At 38.0% G+C, this 25,743-nt stretch overlaps 3 protein-coding genes across 11 annotated transcripts; 1 reads left to right on the top strand and 2 right to left on the bottom strand.

The window, feature by feature from the left end:
• Window positions 1–699: 699 nt before the first annotated feature.
• Window positions 700–6,606, bottom strand: ei24 (EI24 autophagy associated transmembrane protein). 2 transcript variants are annotated; one of them, XM_058411402.1, is made up of 12 exons: window positions 6,446–6,594; window positions 5,704–5,819; window positions 5,172–5,299; window positions 4,877–5,022; window positions 4,706–4,766; window positions 4,227–4,293; window positions 4,017–4,141; window positions 3,786–3,905; window positions 3,019–3,130; window positions 2,823–2,934; window positions 2,371–2,445; window positions 700–1,839 (listed from the first exon to the last, which is right to left on the bottom strand). In XM_058411402.1, the coding sequence occupies exons 3-12, from the start codon at window positions 5,211–5,213 to the stop codon at window positions 1,677–1,679; spliced, it is 1,023 nt and encodes a 340-aa protein (XP_058267385.1). In that variant the 5' UTR covers window positions 5,214–5,299; window positions 5,704–5,819; window positions 6,446–6,594; the 3' UTR covers window positions 700–1,676. The 2 variants fall into 2 exon arrangements, with proteins under 2 accessions (XP_058267385.1, XP_058267384.1); XM_058411401.1 differs by lacking the exon at window positions 5,704–5,819 and having other exon boundaries at window positions 6,446–6,606.
• Window positions 6,607–6,669: 63 nt separating this feature from the next.
• Window positions 6,670–17,631, top strand: LOC131366702 (beta-galactosidase-1-like protein 2). 2 transcript variants are annotated; one of them, XM_058411393.1, is made up of 19 exons: window positions 6,670–6,952; window positions 7,493–7,678; window positions 7,772–7,840; window positions 9,271–9,366; window positions 10,640–10,748; window positions 10,832–10,924; window positions 12,404–12,485; window positions 12,594–12,658; window positions 13,212–13,296; window positions 13,463–13,600; window positions 14,083–14,163; window positions 14,483–14,589; window positions 15,327–15,473; window positions 15,567–15,638; window positions 16,327–16,405; window positions 16,481–16,568; window positions 16,653–16,764; window positions 16,994–17,110; window positions 17,491–17,631. In XM_058411393.1, the coding sequence occupies exons 1-19, from the start codon at window positions 6,861–6,863 to the stop codon at window positions 17,575–17,577; spliced, it is 1,905 nt and encodes a 634-aa protein (XP_058267376.1). In that variant the 5' UTR covers window positions 6,670–6,860; the 3' UTR covers window positions 17,578–17,631. The 2 variants fall into 2 exon arrangements, with proteins under 2 accessions (XP_058267376.1, XP_058267374.1); XM_058411391.1 differs by having other exon boundaries at window positions 6,671–6,952; window positions 15,324–15,473.
• b3gat1b (beta-1,3-glucuronyltransferase 1 (glucuronosyltransferase P) b) lies at window positions 15,662–25,686 on the bottom strand. Of its 7 annotated transcripts, none has more exons than XM_058411407.1 (8): window positions 25,407–25,686; window positions 23,582–23,778; window positions 23,101–23,158; window positions 21,972–22,097; window positions 21,256–21,734; window positions 20,422–20,736; window positions 19,613–19,714; window positions 15,662–16,780 (listed from the first exon to the last, which is right to left on the bottom strand). In XM_058411407.1, exons 4-7 carry the CDS (start codon window positions 22,081–22,083, stop codon window positions 19,628–19,630), a joined length of 993 nt encoding a protein of 330 aa, XP_058267390.1. In that variant the 5' UTR covers window positions 22,084–22,097; window positions 23,101–23,158; window positions 23,582–23,778; window positions 25,407–25,686; the 3' UTR covers window positions 15,662–16,780; window positions 19,613–19,627. The 7 variants fall into 7 exon arrangements, with proteins under 7 accessions (XP_058267390.1, XP_058267393.1, XP_058267386.1 ...); XM_058411410.1 differs by having other exon boundaries at window positions 20,440–20,736; window positions 25,407–25,668; XM_058411403.1 differs by lacking the exon at window positions 15,662–16,780 and having other exon boundaries at window positions 18,178–19,714; window positions 23,578–23,778; window positions 25,407–25,682.
• Between the last annotated feature and the right edge of the window lie 57 nt (window positions 25,687–25,743).

The following is a 25,743-nucleotide window of genomic DNA, read 5'->3' as shown; positions in this document are numbered from 1 at the left end:
TGTGCCTGTAGAGTGGAAGTTCTGCCAATCAGTCGCAACCGTGAAGTCAGGTACTGATGTTGGACTGATGAAGGCCTCAATCACAAAAGACATTCTAATTCATCCCAAAGGTGTTCATTGTGGCCGAGGTCAGGACTCGATGGAGTTCCTCCACCCCAAACTTGTCAAACTGTGTCTTCACGGACAGTATGCAAAAAAAAAAACACCTGTAAGCTCAAACCAGGCCATTGCATGAATTTATGACTGTCATTCTGACCTCCAAAAAAATACATGGCTTTGCTACTAGCAGGATGGTTAGACACCCAAAGTCATTTTGGCAAAGACATCCAAGCTATCTGTGACTTAAAATGTTATTTTATATTGCACTGTACCTTGTACTGTATTGAATATTATAATTGTTGTTGTATTGCATATTGTACAAAGGAATAAGGAACCCTTGGTGGGTTCTAGTAGGCTTTTAATTTAAAGCCTGTTACATCGCACATGCTTTGTAACTGTCTCAGCAAGCTCAAAGGTTTGTATCCCCGCAGACAGATTATTAGATTATTTATTTGTTTGTGTTTGCTTCATTAAGCTCTCAACACACACACTTTGCCCTTTTGTTTGTCGCTGGAACTCACTGTTAAACATCATGGCAATTTCATAAACTTGATAAACAACATTACCAAAAAAAAAAAGGCCATAAAATCTTTAAACATGTATATACAGACCAAATTTATTGAAATTAGGTTTAACACTTTTTACAAAAAAAAGGTCACTCACAAATACCAACCTGCATTTGTAACACTACTCACTTCTTATGTAATGACAAACCCTTTCAAGAAATAACATTGAAATAAAAATCAAGAAATACACCACACATCTCCCCCCCGAGTGAATTCGCCGATGGTGAGACGGGGCCTCAGTATGTGCTTCAGTAAAACATTAGTAACCGGCTGAGATTCCTAAGTGAAATCGGTTTTAATATCAATGTCAGTGTGAATATGGCAAGAGGGACGGTGACTGAAGTGGAGGTTAGACTTGGACTTGGCATTTTTATAGCTTACCGTCAGTTCCATGTGTTAACAGTAGCAGCATAGAGCCTCGTTTTCATATTGATCACTCAGAGGATTTGATTGGATTTTCGCATCCAGCTCTTAATTCATATTATAGGACCAAATCATATAGAAAAGAGCAGCTTGTTTAGTTTGTCACAATAGTAAGCTGATCTTGATCAGGTATTATCATTAAAGAATAGATAACAGGTTGAGGGATTACAATAAAATAAGAATGCAAGCATGAAAAGACACCAATTTGTGGATTAAAGGGACTTTTCAATTGTTCCATCGCTCTATCATTAATGACACGAACACGAATCAGATGCAAGCATTAGCTGTGGTATTAAAGGAAATCACAAGGCCAGGTTTAAAAGAAAATAAGCACTGAGGGCAGTGACCGGGGCAATGTGGTTAAAATACAACGTCCTTGTGCTGTATTTTCTATAAAATCACCCAAATGGCACACGACGGGTACAAAACAGTCGGACAGAACGCACGGTTGAGACACAGGTCTGTCTGATCCCACATGCTCATCATTCACAGTTAAAATTAAGCCTGATCGATCCTCTGCAAGAACATTACAATGTGTTTAAAACACAAAGAACACAAATTAAACACCTGTCTGAAAAGCGCCTGAGGTCACTGAGAGGGCGGAGCTTTGAGGCGGATCGGGGATGCGTGAGGAGAAGCGAGTTTCTCTGCCGAGCTCGAAGAGGTCAGAGATGTCTGCAAATGAACAGTCTTGTGGAAGAGCTTGTTGCTGATCAGGACCACCAGGGAGAAGAGACGAAGCTGGAAATGGCTGCAGATAAAGGAATTGGGTCATTTCTGTACAGAAATACAGTGCTAATTAAAATATCAGTAAAAGAAAAAGTGGCTTCTGTGTCAGACAGAGGCGGTATCATGTAGTCAGCATGAAGCGTGAAAGAGCCGTGGCCTATGTGCATTTCAGTTCTAGTGACGGGGGTGTGGCCTATGTGCATGTAAGAGTGAAAGAGGTGTGGGCTATGTACATGTTACTTCTAGTAAAAGGGGTGTGGCCTATGTACATGTCAGTGTGGAAGAGGTGTGGCCTATATGCATTAGTTCTAGTGAAACGGGTGTTGCCTATGTGCATGTCGGTAAAAGAGGTGTAGTGTATGTGCATGTCAGTTCCAGTGATGGGGTGTGGCCTATTTGCATGTCAGTTTGAGTGAAAGGGGTGTGGCTTATGTGATCATGTCATAAAAATCTTGTTATAATAAAGAAGACACATCACTTCAAAACAACATGTTTGTTTAAAAAGTTGTAGCCTAATCATGCATGGCCTCGACCTTGTATTAGATAGACTCACTAAAGCTTCACAGGGGTCTTGGCCTCATTAGCGCTGATGATGAAGAGCGGAAACAGGATAGAGAATAGACAGCCACTGAAAGAAATAAAACAGACACTGAATAAATGCTTTAAATTATAATTCTGTGAATCTGTTTAAGGTACACAAGCAATGCAATTCCATTTGTGCCAAAACAACGATTAGTATTGAACCTTAAAGTGCATTATATCATACAGATTTGCAGAAACTAATTTGTTTAAATGCGTTCATTTTTGTGGTGCTTCAACTGATGGATTTTTACTAACAGCTCATGAGTTATGGCTCAGTGTTGTTTCTCTAAATGATTCCAGTCATGCCAGTTTATTTAGTGGCCGATATTACAGGAGGTTGACTTTCTTAGTGGTTAAGCTAGCAGGTAAAACAGGCAGCTTCTGCACAGCATCTATAGTTCGCAACTTGACCAAATAACATACCTTATAATGTATGATGATGGCAGTGCAGTCAGCAGAGCCATGGGCAGACCGAACCCGAAGTAATACGGCCAGTTCCTCTCGATGTTCGATAGCCTCTGGTGCATCTCGATCCCTTCAACCCACAAAGGAGACATGTGACTAACAGCGCGCACACATACACTCGGATCACTACAGACTGAGCTGAGGAGGAGCTCACCGTGGTTAAACCAGCGATATTCAAAGCAGTAGAGTGAGTAAAGCAGAGACATGTGCAGGAGGCTAACCATCTGACCGATCGCATAGATGGGGAACAGACTCACGATCATTCCCTAGAAAGTAGGAACAAAGACACACAGAAAATACCAAAAAGTTGTAGTAAGTAGTACTAAAAAAGCAGTTTTTGTTAGTTTGTGCACATAATCTTAAAGAAATTTAAGAAATGAAATTGAGTCATATGAGTATTTATTCAAATTAAATTAATTAGACTTAACAAATTCAATTTAATCTAATCTAACTAAACCAAAAAATATTGGAGTCTCCTAAAAATTAAACTAAAATGCAAATCATCAAAATAAATAAATGACATGGAAAACCATAATATATGCAGTTTCTGATTTTGCTCAAATTTTATTTCTGTTCATTTCTGTTAACATCTTATGTTTTTTATTGAACATATACAAAATTAATCTAATATAAATATATCAGATAAATAGAATAAATAAAAGATATATAGGTTTAGATTTTGCCATTGTTTTTAATTCCATTTTTTATTTAATTAAACCATTTCTGGATGTTTCATTATAAAGCACAGATTTATTTAAAATGTTAATACAAGATTCAGTAATAAATTTGCATTAGTTGGGTCACAATAGTTGTGATGTTCCAGTCACGTGCCGTTTGCATAATACTCGCTCGGTTTTGCATTTATAAGGCTGCCTGGTTCACCCGAGTGTGTCGTAAGGAGCAAAAAAGCACTTCCTGTACCTGAATGAGGAAGAGGGCCTGGAGGAGGAGGTTGAAGAGCATGTCTGCTATAATCTTGCTTACACTTGGAAAAGGCTGAACTTTCCGTCCAGATACTTCAAAAGCCAGATCGGCAATGTCCTGAGAAACGGAGAAATCAACACATTGATATGCTAATCGTAGGAGCATAGAAAGCCATCCTGCATCTTCCTCTACATCTGTGTTACTGTTTTAAGTGCTTAATTTCCTGACCTGGAACCAGATGGCATTGACGATCTTGCTGAGCACAAACAGAGGGAGAACCCAGAGCGCACTGAACACTGACGTCAGGATGAACTCCAACCAGGACCACACATTTCCATGCAGCGACGGATCACCTGAACATCGACACACAAAATAAAACTTCTCCTTTGCTAGCTAATGGTGAAAGTTGAATACAGTAACAACAGGAGATAGACATACCGATAATTTTTGCTGTGAGAGTCTGGAGCAGTGGTATAAACACTCGGTAGAAAAGAAACAGACTTAGCTGCCGGGGGAGAAAACAATTCAGTCAAGTGAGAAAGTTGAACATGTCTGCTTATAACAGGGTTATTTCATTTAAGCTTCACCAATTAGATATATTGGACTTTTATAGTCTTCATAAGAACCATCTGGTCTGTATTAGCATTATTAACTAACAATCATTACACTGCCTGCAAGAATATTGCCAAAAGATGATCAGTAATTTACCCAAATATTGCAAAATATATTTGACTTTATTTTCAAAATAGTAATATTATTTCACATAATAGTAATCATGTTTCCTGGAACAGACTCATTCAGTATCAATTTAGCAAAATCCAATAATATCACATTAATGAATAAGTAAGGATGGATTTTTCAGCCCTAAATACAAACATTAAAACTAGCACACCTTCACTAGGCAAGAGAATACGTACCCAAAACACGCCTCCGTTCCAGGCACAGCACTGAAAAATCCTACTTGCTAATTTGGGCTCGCTGAAAAAAAAAACAAACAAGGAAAATGTCAAGCACGAATCAAAAAAGTACAAATGTAAAAGACAGAATCTCATGCATGCTGATGCATGCACTTCACACATCACACCTACTTCTCATGTTTACGGTCCTGACTCTGCGCCCGTCTCTGTGCCAGTGAGCCACTCGCTCGGCGCCTGCGCTGCTCTTCCCTTTTCTGCTGGATGCGAGCATCGAGCTTTGTGATCGTCCCGATCCCCAGAATAGAATCCTTCATCCCCTAAAGGTGAAAAAACAAGATGCTGGAATAAATGAAGCAATACTTCCACAGAGGTGCTGAATCCACAAATCTGACTGATTGTGGCCCCTTAATCTGGGAACTGACACCGACTACATTTTTGAATGTATGCTGGAGGCCGAGGTGCTGACCGTCGCAACATTGCGGAGGAAAGCCCTGACGCTGTCCGTCATCTCCAAACCAGCTGGAGAATCATCAACTGCAGAAGGAGGGCGTGCCGGAAAATAAACTCATGATAGGAGCAGGAAATCCCGGTAAACTGGAAAAGACAAAGATATTTTCAAAGATTACTCTTTTCTTATCTTGAGCAAGATGGGAGAAATGCTTCCTTCAGGATAAAGTTTTATCTTATGCAGCCACCAAAAAGTGGGATCCATTTTGAATAGAAAATCAACCTAAGATTACATTTTGCTTTTTATGCAAAACATAACATAATTACATAAACTTTTGCTCCCATTTTTTCAGTTAAATATAAAAAATCAATAAAATATGCAGAATATACAAAATGATTGTAAATACTGATTTGTGCAATAAATTTAGCCACAATAGGAGTTTTTTTATCTTCACATTTATACATTACGTTATGTACCTTTTACCTGGATACGCACAAGTTTGTTACAATGTTTTGTTAAAAAATAAAGTAATTATGGTTTAAATACACACCTAAAGATACACTATATCCACTATTTCCAGGTGAAGACAGAAACAAACAATACCAGCAACAAGGAACCCTTTTCCCAACTCAACATGTATAACTGAGTGCAAAAGTTTGTACACCCCTGGACAATATTTAGAGGAGAGAAATGTTAATTCTTTCAGACTTTCTTGATATATCTTTAGATCTATTCTTTAGGTTACACTTATTAGATTAAACTGTAGTCTTGTGTGAACATTTTTATTTGTAGACCAAATACAGAGCCTTTCTTCCATTTGAAAGCTATAGACTTTTGCACTGGACATGTCCAAAACATGATCAAGGTTCAGAAGCAGAAAAAAATAACTCAAGTCAGCTTTAAAACAACTGGTGAAAAAAAGGTTATATTTAACTCTAAAAAAAAAGTAGCATACTGAAGTGTTATGCTACAGACATAAAAATTTCTGTTTGTTTGTAAACAGCCAGCTGTTGTCAACTACTAGCTGGTATTTTTATTTCAATTTATTTTATTTATCATGGTGTTATTAATTTCTACGCACACTAGTCGCGATCATAACCTCACTTTTGAAGTCTCATTTAAAGAAAATGACTTCAAAGGGTATATTATATCGTACAAACAAACAAAACAACAAACACCAACACCGCTGTGTGATTTAAAGAGCTAAGCTAAGCTACATCAGCTGTAGACACGTCTACACAAACACATTTAGCACGCCACAGCTACAAACCTCAAAAACAAAACCTTCATACCTCATATACACGATATTGTTAAATCTTCTGCATTCTGAAGTCTTATTTCAAAAACCCACACTCATTCTACCACACAGAGAGCTAGCTAGAACTGTATATATCGGGTTATCAAAAACTAGCCAGTGCGTGCGCGTGCGCGTGCCCATTCGACGTGCACGCTACAGCAGCCACTAGCGAGCACGGCGAAATTTGAGGCTCACGTTCACGCGCACAAGTCACAGCTCACGCGCATTGTGCGCTACCTGGGCGGCGCAAAAAGAAACATCGCGTCTCTAAGAAACGAGCGCAATGTCATTTCTGTTTTTTTGTTTTTGCTAAGCGTGCGGTGGGTGAAGGAAATGGTCATTTCGTACAAAAATAAATAAACAAATATAAAGTATTTGCTCTTTATAAAGAATTGCTCACTTTTAGCCTGATGGTGGTTCTAAGCGTCAGGAGCGCGCACAGGCGGCGGTTTGTGCTGCTTTTCCTCAGTATCACCGGGATCATCATTTACCGGCACTTCAGGTGAGAAGATTATTACACTGTAAAAAAAAAAAAAAGAGGCTGTAAAAAGTTTGCCATTTACTGGCAGTAACATTACTGTAAATATTTGGTAAAGTAGTTAAGATCGGCTTGCAATTCGAAACTTTCTGTTGTTGGGTTCTACATAGAATGCTTAAAGGTTAATGCCAAATTGACAGCATGAAGAACCATTAACTGTTTCAATTCAACCATCCATCAATCACAGACAACCAGAAGTATTTCCCAGTGCACAAGGTAGGGGACACCCTGGACAAGGTTCCAGTTTGTCGCAGGGCACACACTCACACACTACAAAGACAAATATTTTAGAGATGCCAATCAGTCCAAATACATGTCTTTGACTGGGGAGGAATCCAGAGTACGCAGCGGAAACCCTTATAGCACAGGGAGAACATGCACTCCAGACACACAAAGAATGGTTCCTCAAATGGATTTTTGGATTAGAACAAATCCCAGATTAGACAGCATCAGAGCACATTGGATTATCTCATATTATCTCTGATTATGTCATTCTTGCCTTAGTGGACAAAGAGAGAAGGTGAAGATCAACAGGAAACAGGGATTAATCATGAATTCTTCCCAGTTCATGCTGGGAGGTGAGCCATTCCGCATCCTCGGGGGTTCCCTCCACTATTTTCGTGTCCCTCAGGCCTACTGGAAGGATCGCATGATGAAGTTGAAGGCTTGCGGCCTCAACACTCTAACCACGTAGGTGTGGAACATGTAACCGCCCATGACAGCAATGATTTTTTTTTAAAAAATCAGATGGTTTCAGTAATCAGATCCATGACTGTGTTTCAGATACGTGCCGTGGAATCTGCACGAGCCTCAGCGAGGGAACTTCCAGTTCAGCGCAGGTCTGGATTTGGAGTAAGAACATTTCCATCCTCATCTGTTTGTCTTTAAACAACCTCTGTATGTAGGAAAATGTCCTGCAACGCCAGGTGTGATGATACACCAGGTATAGATGATGTCATCACACAGGTGTGGTTCATCACATCCACTGTACAATATTTAAAATACATAGTTTATAACAAACGTACCAGCTGGACACAGCACTTCTCCTGTACTGATTTGATAACCAAATAACACAAACAACATATAAACATGCACACACATAAAAATTTCTATTTGGATGCAAAACTTCACACCCCCAGTTTTTGAATGGGAGAAATAGAAAATGCACCACCTTTTTTTAATCTGCAACATAATATGATCTACAAGAAAAAAAGTGCCTTTTGTCCTGCAACAAGACAACCACCTAAACAAAATGCTCATTTACAAAAGCTCGTCAGAAGGAAACACATAATCAAATAAGCGGCTTAAAATGTGTTTGTTGTTTATAAAAGAAAAACATAGACATTTTTTCTGATAAAACAACTTGATGGAAGGAGTCTCCAGTGTCAGTGCTTCAAGCTGTGACTTTAAGTCTTCCGACAGCTTCAAGAGAAAAGATTTTGTGATTTTGCTGTTTTTTGTCTTATTAACGTTAAAAACAGAGGAATAAAACACTGTGGTATGCTGTTAAAGTACAATAATACATTTTGAGCATATTCTTGCGATGCAGCCTTGTTGATTATTTTACTATAACAGCAGGACAGAGGGTTTTATTAATTACATATATCCCCGTCTGGAAGAGAGGTACAAACAGCACTTATAACAGCGAATAAATCATTTAACTTTTATGTTACGTGCAACACTGAAACGTGTGAAACTTATCACACACATTATGTCCTAAGGGGATGCAAACTTTTGCACTCAACCGTAACGTAAAATGAGGTTGCCTGATTATCATACCGTGACTTTTTCATTCTGTATACACCTGAGCGGGTAGTCAAGCTGCTGTCTCAGGAGATGTGTGTTTAGTTGTTTAGCGCTATAGGAACCATAACACACTCGTAAACCCTGATAGTGTTTGTTAAAAAAGTGAGCTTAACACGATATGCCCTTTACGTATTCTACTCCTGAATGGGTTTGAAACAAACGAGGATTGTAATACTTAAGCGTCTGTTAACACACACGATGACTGGCTTTTCCCTTGATAGTTTCAGTCAGGTGAGATTAACCCGCTTGTTTAGGAGTCATTAACGCTACAGCGATTACATCAGCATGCCCTAATTAAACCACTGCATCGTCACCATGACGACAGGCACAGTGTTCGCAACACCTGTTGACGCTTACATTAAATCTGAATGAATGCCTGCATATGAAGTCCAGAACATGCTTTATTTACTTACTGTACATTTATCTATCCACTCTTAACACTTTTCCACAATGTAAGCTCTTCCATTATTCCTCAGGACATTTCTGCTCCAGGCAGCTGATTTGGGTCTCTGGGTCATCCTTCATCCGGGTCCGTACGTTTCCTCAGAGCTGGACCTCGGAGGATTACCCAGGTGAGACTTGTGATTTTATTGTGTCTCAGCATCGCTGTCGTAGCAAGAAATAAACCTCAGTGTCAAAACGTTTTCATCCTCAGTCTTGAACAAGCTTTTCATGAAGGGACTGCGTGACAGCAAGTGATTTTTTTTTTTAATTTCCTGACCAATCAGATCTCATGTTGGGAGGCCAAAACAAACACGGAGGTTTGACAGGTATAATATTTGATATGATGATGATATGAGAATATATACATTACATTCACACTTACAGCGACAAAGTGACCGGAGATCATTCATTTTCAACAAAAGCTACCGCAATCCACCGACACGACTAACAGAGTCTTGGTGACTAGGTGTGGGTGTGTCCAGTTGAGAAAGGTTTAATTTTATGCAAATATGGAGGGAGTGAAGACAGAAGAGCGCAAAGAGCACACATTTCCTCCAGAATGTTTCATTTTAGCGGCAAGAAAACGGATTTGGTGTGAAGGGGAAAGCTCACGTGGAAACGTTGTTACTATAGCAACCGGTAGTAGGAACGGCTACTGGCGACTTCACAGTGCAGTGACCTGAGAATTGTGGCAATAAATCACTGTCTGTGAACGTATATACATACATATATATATATATATATATATATATATATATATACACACACACAAACCAGTACCATATATATATATATATATACACACACACAAACCAGTACCATATATATATATATATACACACACACAAACCAGTACCATATATATATATATATATATACACACACAAACCAGTACCATATATATATATATATACACACACAAACCGGGACCACATATATATATATATATATACACACACAAACCAGTACCATATATATATATATATATATATATATATATATATATATATATATATATATATATATATATATATATATATACACACACAAACCAGTACCATATATATATATATATACACACACAAACCAGTACCATATATATATATATATATATATATATATATACACACACAAACCAGTACCATATATATATATATATATATTTATATATATATATATATATATATTTATATATATATATATATATATATATATATACTAAATAAATGCTAATTAAATGGCAAAGTACAGCCTAGCTCTGTAATATCTCAACGAATTCATATGTAAATATTAGCAGATATTGTTCTGGCAAATTTTTATGAGTCAATTTTAAGATTTAAGATGAACATGTTTTTTGTTTTGCTTGATCTGTCGCTTTGTGTAACTTGTCTCCTCCGACAGCTGGCTGTTAAGAGACAGGAAAATGAAGCTGAGGACGACGTACACCGGCTTCACGCAGGCCGTCGATGCTTTTTTGGACAAGCTCATTCCAAAAATGGTGCCATTACAGGTCTGTTTGGTTGCTAAAAATCCTACTATTTAACGTTTCATGAGGAAAGCAATAAAATAAAATGGTATTGGTTTGTGTTGCAGTTCAGGAACGGCGGCCCCATCATTGCCATGCACGTGGAACATGAGTACGGCTCATATGCAGTGGACAGGAAATATATGTCCTTTCTGAAAGAGGTAATTCAGCTTGTGGGTTCAAATCTCTGAACCAGAGAGACACATTTTTAGCCTTTAAGGAAAAATCCGCACTGAACTTCTTGCTAATTAATCTGCAACATTAACACCTGTCCGGTTGCATCAGATTACAGTTTCTTTTTCCTTCAAATTTCTCAGTTGCTGTATTTCTGTCTGGAGTAGTCATTGTAAAAATGAACAAAAATTCCAATCAGGAAAAAATGTAATAATACAAGAAGGTTACTGTATAATGTATAGAAGTGTTGCAGGTAAACACCCTGCACTAAAAGACTCGTCATCTTTGCTGCTGACGCTGTTTTTACTAACAAAGTAGTGGCTGGATTGTTTTTAAAAGGGTCTCAGTCATAAGCATATGTTTGCCATATTGTCAACCAGAAGTCATATGAAAGAATGTATTATTAAAAACATGGGGACAGATTGGTTTCCGAGGTTTGGAGACATCAAGCCCGAATCACAAGTTACACAAGCTGTGATGTGATGGCGAGACTTGGCTTGCAGGTGGAAATTTTATCTGAGGAAAAGGACATGCTTTGAGGTAGCATGCTGTAGGTGTGACTCACATGTCCAGGGTTCAATCCTGAGTGTCCTCTGTGCATTCGGCTTTCGTAATGTCTCTCAAAAACAAGCAATGGAGGCTGATCAGTTCATTTACATTGCACCGTGCTGCATTATTTTTTTAATCAATGTCTCTGCAGTAAGAGTCAAATGAAGTTAAGAAGCTTTTATTGTCATTTCAACCATCTATATCTGAAACAGTAAAATGAGACAACATTTCTCCAGGACCCTGGTGCTACATAAAACAGCATAACCACATATAATAGAACAATACAAAACAGAACAACAACAACACAGAGCGAAGGCCAGAAAGTTGTCCTAGTTACATAAAGTGCAACAAGTACAACAAACAGTCCAAGACAAAATACAGTGCAAACAGACAACACAAAAGAGTACAGGACACATAGATGGGTCCTGAGCAATGGTACAATTAGTTTATTCAAGTTTATGCACTGTCCAGATTGGTGCAGATTAACTGAAGGCACAAACAGGAAATATAAAGCATTGTGTGGTGTCTTTTATAAGGGCAAATCCTTCCGCAACATGAGTCAAAACACAGGTGTCTATTAGCAAAGACAGGAAATCAATATTCAAAATGATATCCCAGGGTTGAGTTTGAAAAGACCATAAATAATATTTTTTAAAAAATGCATGATACAGTTGGCAAGACTTCACAACTCAAATGGAAACAACAGGGCATAAATGAAGGGTCAAACATGGAAAAGGTGCAAACAATAGACAAAGGAAACAATGGCGTTAAAGGGCAGAGACGGAACCACAAACAACACATACACACACAAGGAAAAAAAAAACCCAAAACTAAATGGAAACAACAAAGAACAAAAGCAAACTGGAATACTGTGGTAAATAAAACAACAGTGGATTTATTTGCGGTTTCCTCTTCAGGCCCTTGAGCAGAGGGGCATCAGTGAGCTTCTCCTTGCTTCAGACAGCCACGAAGGCTTAGAAAGTGGAGGAGTGAGCAGAGGTAAAGCCCTGGCATCTGATAAAACATTTGAAATAATAATTTATTTATTTGCTACAGTGTAGGAGTTTAGATTAATAAATTTAGATTAATAAACTTTACCTGTCTCAGTCCTCAGGACTTTGAATCTATTCAAACTAAATCACGAAGACATCAAATATCTGGATTCAGTGCAGGTAATCAGACTCAAATCACAATTGTCTCTTGATATTTTTGTGTTATATTGTGATTCACATTACAGTGCTGTTGAAATCTTGATTATGACTGGTCAGAAGCTGTCCATTTGTTTGATATGAAACAACAGCCGTAATTATAAAGAGATTAAGATGTGTTGTGATTTCAAATTGTATGATTGCTATCATTAATGGAAGTTGTCTCCAGTGTCAGCACTTTGTACTGGTTATATCATTTTTCACAGCAAAGGACATATAGTGCTTTGTGTTTTTAAGGCACGGCTTGGCTGTTGTTTGTTTGTTTGTTTTTGTCTTAGATTTATTTTGAAACAACACTTTTTAGCTGTTGTAACATAAGCAAGAACTTGCCTCATGACATTCCAGAACATTAATGTAACCACAAATGGATAAAAAGTATGATTAATAAATAATTTAACAAATCAAAATTTATTTTCGGGAGCAAATTGCTGTCGTTGAAGAGGAGTTATATTGACACTAAAAATAAGAATTTTTCCCCAATTTTTTTATTTTTATATATTGTATAACTTATTACCAGCCAAACAGCCCTGTGTTCATTACGGAGTACTTCACTGGTCACTTTGATGGCTGGGGAGATTTGCATCACATCTTTCCTGTAGAAGGTAATTTTGTATTTTTCCAATAGTACAATCCAATCATTATATTATAATAATTCATTCTTGCCTTATGGTTATTTATGTCTTTACATAGTTATGCTACCTCCTATAATATACTGTATATAATATGTATATAAACCAGTGGAGTATGAATGTGTGTTGTATGTGTTAGACATGGTTGCAGTGGTTCGAGAGGCTCTGCGACGCGGCATGTCCATCAACCTGCACATGTTCCATGGAGGAACAAACTTCGGCTTCATGACCGGTGCTGTGGCCAAGCCCTCTTACAAGGCTCTAATCACTAGCTATGGTTTGTCATCTTTTTATACTTCACTTTCAGGAAAAAAAACATCTTTCCAAACAATACACAAATAAAGGTACAAAGGGGTCATAAGCATATATATTGGGTTAAACAATAAAAACAGACAAGTTTCTCTGTGCTGCTAGCTCCACTAATTCTTGAACAACAAACTCTGACACAAAATATAGCAACAACACATTCAATAAATTTGAATTTATAAGTTTGTGGTGGTTATAACACCAAGACGTCCATCTGGGGTGATTTAAAAAAGAAACCCCTGTCAAAATGAAACAAGATAAAACTCTCCACACTGGTATTAATTAAAGGTAGATGGTGGTTTAAATGGTCCCTTGTACACACAGTACATCAAGATCACCACCAGGGAGCAGACTCGAGCCATTAAACGGGAGTGTGTTCATTTTAGCTTTAAGGAATTGTCCTAGTGATCTATATATATGTTTTTTTTAACATGATGTATTTTATTCGTTTAGATTATGATGCGCCTCTATCCGAGGATGGTGAATATACACCGAAGTACCACCTGCTGAGAGAACTCCTCGGTCGATACAGTGGTGTGTGACCTTTTTTCTTTTAAAGGAAGTTTGGCCCAAAATAAAATGTATACCTCTCTGCACTTCTTTTAAAAACTCCTAAAAAATCTGTTGTGTCCAGTGTGTCACAGATTGCTACAACGATATACTGGAAGCTATAGGTTTACATTACTAGTTAGCTACATTAGCTTCATAGCTACAGTACAAAATGAACAATGCAAGCTTGGTTTAATCAGTTGGTTTTTGGCTACATTTTGGCCAAGCTATTCCTTTTCATCAAATTTAGTGTTTTTTGTGTGTGTGTTTCAGTAAGAACTAATTTTAGCGAGTTACATTTCAGGCGATCCTCTGCCAGAGATGCCGGCTCTACGCCGAAAGGAGAGCTACGAGACAGCCATCATGTACCGACACCTCACTTTATGGGATGCTCTGCCTTTCACGAAGGAGGTGTGGACTTTATTGCTTAATTTTGTCTGTAATGTAACAACAGAGACTCTTATTACTGTTATTTTAATTAAATTACAGCACAGAAGATGATGTTAGTTTGGGACTAAATTCTAACAGTCGACAAGATGTAAACCTTTAAGGGGTAGATTCTGGCCTGTGGTCAGTGCATGGCCATAATACTATAAAACGATTTTTAAATATTATATATAAGTTGATATATTATTGATTTATATATTTGATTTATGTATTTTAATATTTTTGTGTATTATTTTCTCAAACAGGATTCCATCAGCCTTAACATACATTAAAATATATATATATTTATTTATTTATTTGCTTATTTATTTTATATATATATATATATATATATATATATATATATATATATATATATATATATATATATATATTTTGTGCATATTTTTTTATTTACAGGATAGCTTCATCTTTCTCTAACATACCACATTTTCTTGGTTTGTTAGTAATTAATAACTAATAAGTCATAAATAATTAACAAACTATAAGTTACTTTATTAATAAATAATTAACCACAAAGGCAATAGTTTTTGGATGTTAATTAAATAATTAACAGTGAGCATACAGTCGAGTTAAAAAGTTTCACAAGTTGCATCCCCCAATGTGTATGAATGCTTTAATAAATAATAATAATAATAATAATAATAATAATAATAATAATAATAATAATAATAATAATAAATATTTCTGTCTTTTAGAAGCCTTTTAAATCCAGGAGTCCTGTGAATATGGAGAGTCTCCCTGTAAACAACAAGAACGGGCAAGCTTACGGATACACGCTCTATGAGACCACTATCACCACCGGGGGCTTCTTAAAATCGGGGAACAACATCCGAGACAGAGCGCTGGTAAAAAAAAAAAAATTCTGTAAAAATCAAATAATAATCTGTGTTATTTTCTGATACTAAGATTCCCTGTCTGGTGGCCATGTGGTATTTCAGGTGTTTGTGAACAGAGGCTTCATTGGCACTTTCGACTACAAGACTACAGAGTTAGCGGTTTCTGATGGGAAGGTATTGACACTTTCCTTATTCACTAATGTAAGAGTGTTTTTATTATACAGTGACATGTAACATATAGCGAAATGACTTAAGCCAGAGTGAACAAGCATTATTTAAATAGGCAATGGTAAATGAGGACAATGTGGCACTCTTGAAAAGACTATCAGAGCTCTTACCTACGTTGCTTCATCTATTCAGTGAAAAAGAGAACATCAGCAGAACATAACTTTAACTTTTAAACACTAACGGAATTCCTTGTTGCATCGCATTTCACTTTCATCACTGTATCGCAGTCGCATGCTGCTGAAATGCAATCACTGTCTAATCAAAGCTGTGCTGCGACTTCACTAAACTCAACTTAATAATCAAGAATTTTCAAGTGTTACACATCAATTAAAAGACTCACAGCACGATCAAGGAGTTACAATTACAGCATTTTAAAGATGCCCTTGTCCAGAGCTATGTACATTTTGCCTCATTTTATACAACTGAGCAATTCTGGGTTAAGGGCTTTGCTCATGGCCCCAGCAGTGGCAACTTGTTGGACCTAGAATTCTTCTGAGACCTTAACCACTAGCTCCCACAACCCCCAGTCAAATTTCTGTTTTAATTCTTCAGGCCATGTTGCTAACAGGGATGCTAGTGCTGACTAAAATACTTTTTATTCATTTTATTTTGATTTTATCGTGTGTGTTTGTAGGAAGCTCGGACACTGAGTTTCCTGGTGGAGAACTGCGGACGAGTGCACTCTGGACAGACCATGGACAATCAGCGCAAAGGTACTGGATCATGATGTTCCCCAAAATATGACTTCCGATGCAATAACATCACAAAAAGGTCTTTTTTTGTTTCAGGGATTGTTGGAGACATTTTATTGAACAATGTGCCTCTTAAAAACTTCATAATTTACAGCCTGGATATGACACGTAGCTTTATCGACAGGTTGGTGAAATAATATTCCTGATACACGCTGTAAACGAGTTTGTGTAAGGAGTTGGTCTAAGCCTGGCAAATTGCTGTGTTTAGTTTATACAGAGCTCCATGGAAGTCTCTCCCTCAGAAGCCCAGCTTTCCAGCGTTTTTCCAGGGAAGGCTTTTCGTGGACGGATTTCCAAGCGACACCTTCGTCAAGCTGCCTGTGAGTCTGCTGAGTGCTGAAATTCAAAAATCCCCTTATTTTAAAATGTACTACAACGTTTTGAGTTTTATGTGAATAAATGAAAGTATGATACATTTTCACAACGGGTATGCAAACTTTTGCAACAATTAAGTAAAATAAATATTTTCAGATCCTAGCACACTCATCTATAGCCGATCAAGTTCATTCTTTAAATAAGGTAAAAGTTGTATATTCTGTGTCATTTCAGGGCTGGAGCAAAGGCGTGATCTTTATCAACAGTCAGAACGTGGGGCGTTATTGGCACGTTGGCCCTCAGCAGGCGCTCTACATCCCGGGGCCTTTCCTCAACAGCGGAATCAACCAAGTCAGTCATCACAATATTCATATTTTGGTTACGTTTTTGGTCAGGTTTTGTCTCTGCTCCTTCAGGTAATTGCTTACCTCTTATCTATTGTGTTCACCTGTTCTGTGATTTTTTTTTTTTCTTTAATTTTTGTTGCTTACTAGACCACCTTCATTCATTTGTTCTTGATGATTTCATTAAATTAAAGGTTAAATATGTGTAAAAAGAATAGAAACCTATAAAAAAAAAGGTGATAAAAGGTGAATCAACGTCAGGTTTTTGTTTCAGATTTAAAAATTAGGACTAAGACATCAAGAACTTTTATCCACTGCAGTAAAAATCAAGGGTTATTTTGATCCGAATTGGACGTAACGTTTGTTGGTTTCTCCGGTTTATTTCAGGTGACTGTGTTTGAGGAAGAGGAATCCGATTTTAAACTCCAGTTTGAAACCTCTCCTGATCTGGGAATGACCATGGACATTCAGTGACGACACGGAAGAGTCGGGAAAACAACGAAATAAAAAAATATCTGCTGATATACAGGCTGAGCGGTGTTACCATCATCATCATCATCATCCCAGTAACATCCAGCTTCAAACTGAGGATGTGGAAACACACCAGATTGCACTAAGAAAAAAAAGAGCTTAGCTACATTAGAGCTTTAGTGCAAAACAAATTAAAGAAGCAAACATTGCACAATCAATATATTCTGACTGATTGAATACATTCAGGCATTGTGTGTGTGTGTATATGTGTGTGTATGTGTTTTTGTAATGTTCTCAAATGAAAGTGTAATACACTCTTATTTATTCATTTTATATACATATTTCTAAACTATTAATCTTTTGATATTTGTGATTTGATAATAAACCTCCAGTGTGGTAGTGTCGGTTTTCATTTTATTGCCTGTTGAATCTTATCTGTAGTAACTAAAACAAAGAATAAAAACTAAGCCAGTACACAAAAATGTACAAAAAATAAAGACACTTAAAATGTAGCAAGTTGTAGCACAATGATAAGTCGCACAATTAAGACATATGCTGCGTCAATTCGATTACTTCGATTAATATGTGCTAAAATGTGTGTAGTTTTTGTGTAGAGTCCCAGGACATACTGAGAAGTTCACTTGATTTATTTTTCCACATTTTTTCCCTATGTTGCTCTCCCTCATGCAAGGAATTATGAGTAACATTACCCACTTTAAAAATCTACCAGAAATAGTAGACCTCGTCCCAATTCAATATGATTTGGGACACATAAATTCTAATCTCGGACACGATTTAGGACGGATATGAGGCGAATTGGGACACAGCAAATGGCTTTTAAACAAGCAATGAGGGAGGAAGTCATTGTTACCACAATGTGCTGTTAGAGTTTAGGAGAATATCAGTTCTATACACATGCCATCAAGACATTATAGAATAAAAAAAAATAGTAAGGGACTCCTGCAAACCTGGAGCTTGCAAAAAAAAAATTGCCAAATACACAAACAGGAATAAACAGGAAACTCCAGCTTTCATCAGTCATTCATCAAAATGGCTTCATTATTGCAAGATAAAGCAAATTAGGGGAGATTTAAAGGCCATGTGTTATTGTTTTTATCCACGTATATGATATATTGTCATGTGAATACAATAAGAAGTATTGTGAACAAAAAAACAATAATTTATGAAAATGTCAAATCTGGGATATATTTCCCTCAATTCCCCCAGTCAAATAGAAGTAATAGAAGTTTCATTTACTTCCTCTTTGTTGATTTATAATAATTTAAATTGTGTTAAGAATTGTAATTCAACACCTGTACATTGCGTAACGAGAATTTACACCAATCTTTATTACCTTAATTATTTCATTGTTATAATTAAAATGTGGACTGAATTTGCAACAACACAACATATGAACAAACCAGAAGACAAAATCGACACGATTTGGTCGTGACGCTCTCTGTCTCTAAGTTTATGCTAACTTGCACTGATTTTAATTTAACAGTTCATGATGTGTTAATGAAGTAACACTGACGAAATTAAACACTAAAGGTTGGTCCTGGGTGTGTGTGTGTGTGTGTGCAAACTTTTGTGTGCGTGCAGGATTTTTTTTCAGCTGTAAAATTTTTTTAACACTGACTTTGTAATCCAAGGGCTTCTGTTTTTGGAGAGAATTTATCCCAAGATAAAAAACAAAAAAAAAACATTCAAAGACCTGAATGGCTCAGTGTGTCTGGGGTAAAGATGACGTTGACAATCGCTGTGATAATGAAGCTATTGCTGAGAGGTGACTCATGCCAAACAGCGGCCTTTTTCTTCTTCTGCTGATTCTCAGTTTGAGAAAACAGAGATCTGTCCAGATACCAGCGACAGTGTCTGGAAAAATGTTTTTGCAGCTTAGTGTAAGTTCAGTAGTGCCCTCACTTGTAAGCAGTCGTTCCGTGGCTTCCAGTCAGTGCAGGATCTTTAAATGATTGTTATTGCAACGTCCCATGTTATGTGCTGCGAGGAAACTGCTAAAGGGTCGATATTTAAATACCTTGTCTTTTATTATTCATATCTCCACGTTGAAATCGGTGAAGCCCTTTTTCCCTTCGTTCACTAGCACAGGTCTTTCGGTCCGAGTGTGCCACACCAGCACCTGCAAAATCACATGAAAAAATCTTCAGAAAGGAAGCAGTTGGGTGTCTTTTGAAAAGTGTTTTTCACAGACAAGAAAACACTTTCAAGGTAACGCTTGAGTTCCAGCACTATTACAACGGTAATAAGAAGGTTCATTGTTTCCATTTTATTAATAATAGTAATAATGTAGTAATAGTTACTTTAATAATAACAGTAGTAGGAATAGTAATAACATGAGTAATCATAATAGGTATAAATAAAGCTGCTACTTTTAGTAATAAAAGCTGAAGTAAAAGGAGTAGGAGTAGCAACAGGAGTAGCAGAAGTTGAAATAGGTGTACAAGAAATAGGAGTAGCAATAAAAGTAGAAGGAGAAGAAGGAGTAGAAAGAGTAGAAGTAGCAGACGTAGAAGGAGTAGAAAGAGTAAAAAGAGTAGTAGAAGTAGAAGGAGTAGTAGGTGTAGAAGGAGTAGAAGAAGTAGTAGAAGTAGACAGTAGTATTAGTAGAAATAGGAGTAGTAGATGTAGAAGGAGTAGAAAAAGTAGAAGTAGATGTAGTAGAAGGAGTAGGAGTAGAAGTAGAAGGAGTAGGCATACTACTTGTAGTAGTAGTAGTATAAGTAATAGTAGAAGTAGACGGAAAAGAAGGAGAAGGAGTACTAGGAGTAGTAGGAGAAGGAGAAACAGAAGGAGTAGTAATAGTAGTAGTAATTGTATGAGTATTACAGAGACTATTCTTGACACCTTCGTGCAGTTCTCAGCTTTGGGTTCCAGCTCGTTGAGAGTGACCAGATCCCCCAGCAAGCTGCTCTCCTGGTATCCTCCTTTAACTCCGTTCAGCTTAAAGTAGGCCTGAGGTTTACTGAGGATGAGGCGGAGGTTAACGGCGAACCCGGCCATGTCGATTGCAAACGGCCGCCGAGGGTCAAACACGGTACTCCAGCCGTAAACTTTCCCCAGGGTGTTGATTTTAGGCGACTCGTAACGTAGGCCGCCTACAAAGGCAACGGGCCACACAGAGACCTTCTTGGTGGAACGCATCTAATTAGATAAAAAAAACATACACAATCAGGAAACTACAGGATCAAGTTTTTTTCTCCTAAATAGGAAAGCATCTCTAAGTACAAGAGAAAAATTCTCTAAACCTTGCAATTAAAATAAATAAAAATAAAATAAATACAATTAATATTTAAAAAATTAAAATGAAAAAAAAAAAATTGCTCTCAGTCTCCAAGAATTCACCAGGCTTCATAATGGCTCTACATACTTCATTATTTTGGGAAAAGTTAAAGCCCTTTCAACACGACAAATCTTAAAATTATAAGACAGCTAAAAAGCACTAAAAAAAAATTAACAGCAAGAATAAAACATTTTAACATCTGGATTGAGTTATGTGTTATGTCTTTCTCTTCTTCACAGTGCTGAGGGTAATTTTTTTTTTTTTTCACAATATTTTTCATAAAGGGTGCCAATAATTCTGATATCAGTTATAAATATATAACAGCTGCATGTAAATGTTCAGTTTTTGTTAAAAAAGTCAGGAACTTCCATCCTTCTTACCTCCTCAAACAGCTCCAGGCTGTACGTGTTGTCGTCGTCAGCAAAATACACAACCCCCTGATGCCTGGATGTACGGCCAAGATTTTCTCGGAGCCAACGCAACCCTAGGTTCCTCTGTGCCGTCCCACGTGGTACACGGCTGCCCCTTGCCTCCTTGCGCATCCGGTGAACACGTGGCGTCTCCACGTTCAGGTGTGTGTGATTGAGCCCGGAACTCCTCAGCAGTCTGGAGACGAGTGGTGTTCTTCGTGGAGAATCTTCCACTACAATCCAGTGCAGGTTGGGGACGTGCAGGAACGTGTTGGTGAGGCGCGTGAGCTCAGCTTTCTGCACGGCTCGGGTGTAGGTTGGCGTGATGACATGGATGGTGGGCAGCATTTCAGACCATGGTGCAGCACGCCTGAACGCATGGTCACGGAGGACGCCGTTGTTTGTGATGCAGTTTTCTCGGAGGTGAATTTTTTGTACTTTTGTGACATCTGTGACAGGAGTAAAAATAAAAGTTTTTCAAAAATTAAAAATAAGCAGCAGTGGAATACCAAAGCGAGGAAGAGTGATGTTCATGATGACAAGCTTTACCAGGATATTCAACAAGAGGGTGTTAATAATCAAAATAATGGAAAAGTATTTTTTATCCATTTATAGATACATTAAACATAATAAAACATGACACAACTCATGGGGATATGGAAAGAGATGTTTAACTTGTTATTTACTCTTGAGAGTGACATGATGTGGTGTTACAGGACTCTGATGCCACATGTTGATGAGTAAAGTCCATGGTAGCACAATCAGCACGAACGCAAGGATGTCTCGTCTCCTCGGCATGTCCAAGTCTTGCTCTATTGGGGGGGGGGGACATTTAGCCATTTCAGCAGATTCAGCAGCTGTGAGCATACAGTAGATATATTTAATAAAAGCAGAATAATTAATTCTGATAAATGCAGAAATACATTGCGTTATAAATACAGTACAACCATAAGCTGTAGTCTGTGGGGTCCATGCATCCTTTGAGGTCCAAAACAATACCCCAGTGGTCAGTTCTCAATAATCTTTATTATTATCATCAAAAATCCTCACACTAATTAGCACAAACATGCAATGAACCAAATATCAGTTCCACTGAATGTATAGACCCTGAGAAACCTTTTATGTGTGAATGACCTCCACCCCAGTGAATGTCTACACAAGTTACAATCACAAGTTGTTTAACCTGATTAAACTCTACCGCACCAAAACTGTGGCAGCCATGCTGTTAGAAAATCTCACATATTATTATGTTAATTACCTCACAACTGAATGTGAGCAGAGCTAAATGGCCCAAATAAGCCAAGAAATCAAAGTCTCTAGGACCAATTGTTCATCTGAAACACAGGTGATAGTATTTTTTTCACTGCTAAATGGAATAGCTAAATTAAATCTTTTTTTCTCTCTGATTTTTATCTCAGTGACAATAAATGTACAAATTGAATAATTTAGTAGTTGGAGCCAAATGGTCCAAATGGTATATCTCAGCAATCTAAGGGGAAAAAATGAATTATTAGGGAGCCAAGCACTTATTTGTCTCTGATGTGGGCAGAGCTAATTAGTCCAAATTGCAAATTTGTTCTCAGTAAGCAAATGAATCAGCATAAAAAACAAAATTAAGATTCTCAAGTTATTCTGTTTCAGTGGAAAAAAATAAGTGATTGGCCCTCTATTAAATACTCAAATCTATGCTACTCAAGAGACTTGAGACACATTTAATGTGGGATGAGATTACAGAGCAGTCCAGTGTCCATTATCGCTAAAAGGATACTGAAGGATAACGAGAAAAATAAAATGATATGGACATGAACGACTTACACGTGTTTAGGAGGCAATGCTGGAGTACGCACTTGAGCTCTTCCATTGTATTAAGGATCTGTAACACATAATGCAGAGGAGTAACAGGTCAGTAGAACAGTGTGGGAGGCAGCACAGAGAGTGCTGGGGTTCCTGGTTCAATCCTGAGTTTCAATTTCTGTCTGTACAATGTCTATTTGAGGCTCTTTAAACGGCTTTCCAAGTTTCTTCCTGCCTCAAAAAAACACGCTATTAAGTGGATTTGTGAGTCTAAATTGTTCCTGGGTACGAATGTGTGTGTATGGTGCCCTGTGCTGGACTGCCATTCCATCCAGAGTTTATCCTTGCCTAAAATCCTCTGCAGTCCAGGCCAGGATAAAGCACTGACTTAACAAGAGTGAATAAAAATTAAAATTATTTCTGATAATGACTATGTTTCTGTTTCTATCTCTGTGATTTAAAAACAAAACAAACAAAAAACAAATCAGCCATACTCACGAACCATGTGCACGTCCTGTCGCCTTGCAGTGCTCGTATGCGTCTGTCAGCTTGAGAGCGACTCCAGCCTGGCACTGAGGCCAGTGCGGGGGCAGACGTGCGCAGTGCCAGGGCCTGCGGAGACGAGAAAAATCATCCCTCTGGAAGAATGTCCCCTCTCATCCCGGCAACAAAGGCAGCGATTGTGGACGCTGATGGAGACTGGCAAAGCGGAACAAAGAGAAGAAAATACAGCCTAACAGGCTCGAGATCTCCTCAGTCAAGTGTTTGAAAATATGAGAGTGCGTTTTTGTCCTTCGCATCACGTGGCTTGGGGGGAGAGCGGGGCTTCTGGATGAGCGCTGGAACGTTCATGAATATTTATGAAAGCTTCAAACTGCACTTTCTCAAGTCGTTTTAGAGGCAGAGAAGATGCAGGAGGTCCCAAACACCCACCCACCAACCCAACCACACACCCACACACATACAGTGTTCACTTTAAATGAAGGTCATATACTGTACAAAGTGTCCTAGTAACAACATCTACACCATTTCCAAAAAAAAAGACCCCACAGAGCAGAGACATGTTTTCTCTGCAAATCTTTAATTTATTCATCAAATCAATAATATGAAGTAGCTCTGTTTTCTGGCTACTAAGCCCAAATGTCATCTCCTGTTCATAAAATAGCTGTAATAAATAACATCAGGTCACACACAGCAACACACAGCAAGCTTCAAACAGAGAACTTTTCACCATAAGTTCATCACATTAACACATATTACTGACTGGTAGAGTTTATAACACCGTATTGAACATTCACGAGCACTTACACAGGAGCAGGGCAATGACCAAGGAGCTGGTTCAAACCAGAACCAATATTATCTCTACTTGTGTTTAGGTTGAAAATGATTTAGAGAAAGGAGCCAAGGGATATGGAGACTGGAATTGCTCATCATCCCTATCATCTGGCAAGTTTTACAGAAGAGCAACAAATTTGAAGCTCAAATCAGTTCAAAGCACAAGTTTCTACAGGATTTTCACAAGCTTACCCCGATTAAAGCTTGAAATCTTCTTGCCAAGTTTGTCTCAATGTCCTGCTCCTCTGGAAACTGTGTGGGCTACACTAAACTTTTATTACTTCATCATCATCATCATCATCATGAGTGAGCTGATTAGTAATCATACTCTAAAAACAGAATGTGTGCAGCTGAAGCTGTGTGTGTTCACAAAAGAAATGATGACTAATGGCTGTTGCTATGACAACTGAGGCACCAAATCTGGAATCAGACAGCGAGGTGACAGACAAATCTCTGTCTCTCCCTGTCTGCTCTCTCTCGTTTGTCTCTCTCCATCTCCATATCTCATCTCTCTCTGTCTCTCTCTCTCCGCATTTCTGTCTCCTCTCTCTGCCTCTCTCTCTCGTTCTCCATGTCCCCTCTCTCTCCGCCTCTGTCTATGTCTGTCTGTCTGTCTGTCTGTCTGCCTGTCTCTCTCTCTCTCTCTGCATCTTTCTGCTTATGTAACTGTGACTGATGTGAGAACTTGGTGGTGGGCTGATATAAAGATTTCTGGAATGTTTACGCCCACATGGTCGTGTCCCAGTTCTGTTCACAGATCCTCAGGCACTAGTATAGCATCCAAATCCATTTTCCACTAATCGATTTGCAAGCTCCATTTAAGGATGAAGCTCTGCATTGTTTTTTGTTTTTCCCCAAAACGTGTTTAAAGTCTACCAAAATACAATATTTAACAAGCAAGGAAATTTGCATGCAGATAGTCAGATTAGTCAGCGTGCATGCATAAAAAACCATCACAGCGATAAGAATGTGTTGAAAATAACATTATTTACCTGTGATGCTTCTCTGAGCTGGTTCAGCTCAGTTCTGACTTTCTGCTCGTCCCCATTCGGATGCTTGAAGATGCAAAACAAGGCCAGTTTACTGTGTCCTCTAAACTGAAGACACAATGATTAATGTTCCACCCTTAGGCACACAGAACAGGCCTGCAGAACACAAAGACACACAGCCATCGTATAAACCCGATTTACAACCAGCACACATCCTCAGTGAGCATGCACACTGCCTCTCCTCCCTCTCTCTCTGTTTCTCACATACACACACACTCACACACACATACTCTATCTCTCTCTCCCTCTCACACACACACACACACACATACACACACAC

Source organism: Hemibagrus wyckioides, linkage group LG16, assembly GCF_019097595.1.
Source record: "Hemibagrus wyckioides isolate EC202008001 linkage group LG16, SWU_Hwy_1.0, whole genome shotgun sequence".
Classification (NCBI taxonomy): Eukaryota; Metazoa; Chordata; class Actinopteri; order Siluriformes; family Bagridae; genus Hemibagrus; species Hemibagrus wyckioides.
The sequence above is the reverse complement of the archived record's forward strand: the minus strand, read 5'-3'. Positions and strand labels throughout refer to the sequence as shown.

Bases quoted from the DNA above. Each gene is read 5' to 3' on its own strand.
- ei24 (XM_058411401.1), bottom strand. From the start codon at position 5,213: ATGACGGACAGCGTCAGGGCTTTCCTCCGCAATGTTGCGACG. The intron at 4,142-4,226 runs GTATGTCTATCT...GTCGATGTTCAG, and splicing joins TCTCACAGCAAAAATTATCG to GTGATCCGTCGCTGCATGGA. The intron at 3,906-4,016 runs GTCAGGAAATTA...TCCGTTTCTCAG, and splicing joins TCAATGCCATCTGGTTCCAG to GACATTGCCGATCTGGCTTT.
- LOC131366702 (XM_058411391.1), top strand. From the start codon at position 6,861: ATGGTGGTTCTAAGCGTCAGGAGCGCGCACAGGCGGCGGTTTGTGCTG. The intron at 7,679-7,771 runs GTAGGTGTGGAA...ACTGTGTTTCAG, and splicing joins GGCCTCAACACTCTAACCAC to ATACGTGCCGTGGAATCTGC. The intron at 15,474-15,566 runs GTAAAAAAAAAA...GTGGTATTTCAG, and splicing joins ACATCCGAGACAGAGCGCTG to GTGTTTGTGAACAGAGGCTT.
- b3gat1b (XM_058411407.1), bottom strand. From the start codon at position 22,083: ATGCCGAGGAGACGAGACATCCTTGCGTTCGTGCTGATTGTGCTACCA. The intron at 20,737-21,255 runs GTAAGAAGGATG...TTATCTAATTAG, and splicing joins GCCTGGAGCTGTTTGAGGAG to ATGCGTTCCACCAAGAAGGT. The intron at 19,715-20,421 runs GTAATACTCATA...GTGATTTTGCAG, and splicing joins AGGTGTCAAGAATAGTCTCT to GTGCTGGTGTGGCACACTCG.